The sequence below is a fragment of the Octopus sinensis genome, unplaced genomic scaffold (genome assembly GCF_006345805.1).
Source record: "Octopus sinensis unplaced genomic scaffold, ASM634580v1 Contig02586, whole genome shotgun sequence".
In the NCBI taxonomy this organism is placed as follows: domain Eukaryota; kingdom Metazoa; phylum Mollusca; class Cephalopoda; order Octopoda; family Octopodidae; genus Octopus; species Octopus sinensis.
In genome coordinates, this window is record NW_021825821.1 from 82,700 (window position 1) to 84,562 (window position 1,863).

The 1,863-nt window shown below is 31.9% G+C and overlaps 1 protein-coding gene across 1 annotated transcript; it reads right to left on the minus strand.

The window, feature by feature from the left end:
• Positions 1-249: 249 nt before the first annotated feature.
• On the minus strand, positions 250-1,659 carry LOC115227284 (synaptosomal-associated protein 25-A-like). The gene is made up of 2 exons (XM_029798164.1): positions 1,613-1,659; positions 250-892 (listed from the first exon to the last, which is right to left on the minus strand). The coding sequence occupies exons 1-2, from the start codon at positions 1,657-1,659 to the stop codon at positions 250-252; spliced, it is 690 nt and encodes a 229-aa protein (XP_029654024.1).
• Between the last annotated feature and the right edge of the window lie 204 nt (positions 1,660-1,863).

Sequence of the window (1,863 nt, forward strand, 5' to 3'; positions counted from 1 at the left end):
CACAGACCAATTTATTGCTTCAAATCTATTAAATAGTTACAGAATTCGCTAGGATGTCAGGGACCGACAGCAACTAGGTAGTATGCATTCAAAAAGGGGTATTTCCACAATTCTCGAAACCCATGGGAGAGGACAGTTGAGGTGTACACAGATAAACATGTCTTTAAAACCTTTGAAGAAGTAAAAGCCAAGTTTTTTTAAAAAAATAAAATTTTCAAGATGGGTAGAGAAAATTTATATTAACAGTTATTAAATAATTTTTTTAATTTGTGCCTGTTGCGAAGACAATTTGAGATCAATTTTTGCAGTTTTTGAATTTAATTTCACCAAATCTTTATTTTGTTGATCAATCTCATCATTGAGGCCAATAGCAAGTCCCTTTAGACGTCCAATTCCAGAAGCAATCATTCCGAGGTTATCATCTAAATCTGACGTTCCAGTCGTTTGTATTTGAGGAGGATCATTTTGCACAAAAGAGGATTTACTCTCAGTATTCTTCTGATTTACTGTTGTACTTGAAATTTTTGATTTTTTGGGAGAAAAAAAGCTACGAAAAAAACTGTTCATTCCGTTTAAGTTTTTTTGTGATTCATTCAGGTTTTCGTCCATCATTCCAAGTTTTGCGTCGATATTTCTGAGCTGTTCTCCCTGTTGGCTCAATTGCTGAGAAATAAAAAAAGTCAAGCTAACCTCTGCAGTGGAGATTCCCACAACCTCACTTTCATTTATAAGCGCAAGTGTACGTTGAGTTGATTCAATTTTTCTTTGATTCATGCTTTTAGCCTGGTCTAAGAGCTCAGATCGCCTTGTCTCTGCTTTGGCTTTGTTTGTATTACCAAATTTGTAGTCTTCGTCATCGCTTGAATTTAGAAAAGGATTTTTTGAAGACATTCTAAAAATATAAAAAAGAATTAACACCACAAAAGGAACGTAAATAAAATTTAAAATATTTATAATTAATTTTAAGTAATGATAAAAAAATTGACTAACTAAAATAATTAATAAATCTGTTTTAGAAGTTAGTAAATAAAAAGGTAGAAGATTACTTGATTCAAAAAGGATGTCTATCGGGAAAACCTGAGAAAGATCTTGAGGATTGTCGGAATCATTTAATTAATTACCCTAATTAATTGTTGGTGATTCTTGGGTTAAATTAAAAAACGGATGTCTATCCTGGGATTTGTGTCAATGAGAAGCACCATGGACTTTAAAAAATGGATTTAAAAGAATGTTGGCAGTCTTAAATTTTATAATCAATAAATATTTTAATAAGATCCAAAAAATCTATTATTTTGTGAAAAAATGTAGGCCATTAGTGGCTTTTACTAAAATAATTACCCACAATTCTCTATGCAAGCGGATGAGGTTTTTTTAGTTAAAACCAATATTGTTAAGAAATTAACACCTAATCATTAATTAGTAAATCTATTTTGAAATATCAATTTTATAATGTAACTAGACTGATCCTGGTCTTTTGAAATTTTTATTCTTTTGGGAGAATTATCCACCAACTCACTATTTGCACATTCACTTTCATGCTCCGAATCAATAATAATTTGCCTACTTGTTTCATCATGTTGGTCTTCCAAAATTGGTTTTTCATTTCAATTACCTGGCTGGTTGCCGTAATGAATTCTTTTTGAGGCATATGAATGCCATGTTTATGCTTCAGTATGGTTTGTCGTGTCTTTTTTTTATCACAAGTACCTGAATGTATGTTTTCGTCGAGTCTTGAACAGATAATTTTTCTATATAAGCTTTGTAACACGTTGAAACCCCCTCACCCCCATGTCAGTTGGAATAATCCTCCAGGTGGCCCGTAAAGTATCTTAGGTTCTCCAGCTTGAAGATTTTATTTATCTA

Excerpts from the sequence above, each read along its gene's own strand:
- LOC115227284 (XM_029798164.1), bottom strand. The coding sequence starts at position 1,659 with ATGGCATTCATATGCCTCAAAAAGAATTCATTACGGCAACCAGCCAG. Across the intron at positions 893-1,612 it reads TCATTACGGCAACCAGCCAG|AATGTCTTCAAAAAATCCTT; the intron begins GTAATTGAAATG and ends TTATATTTTTAG.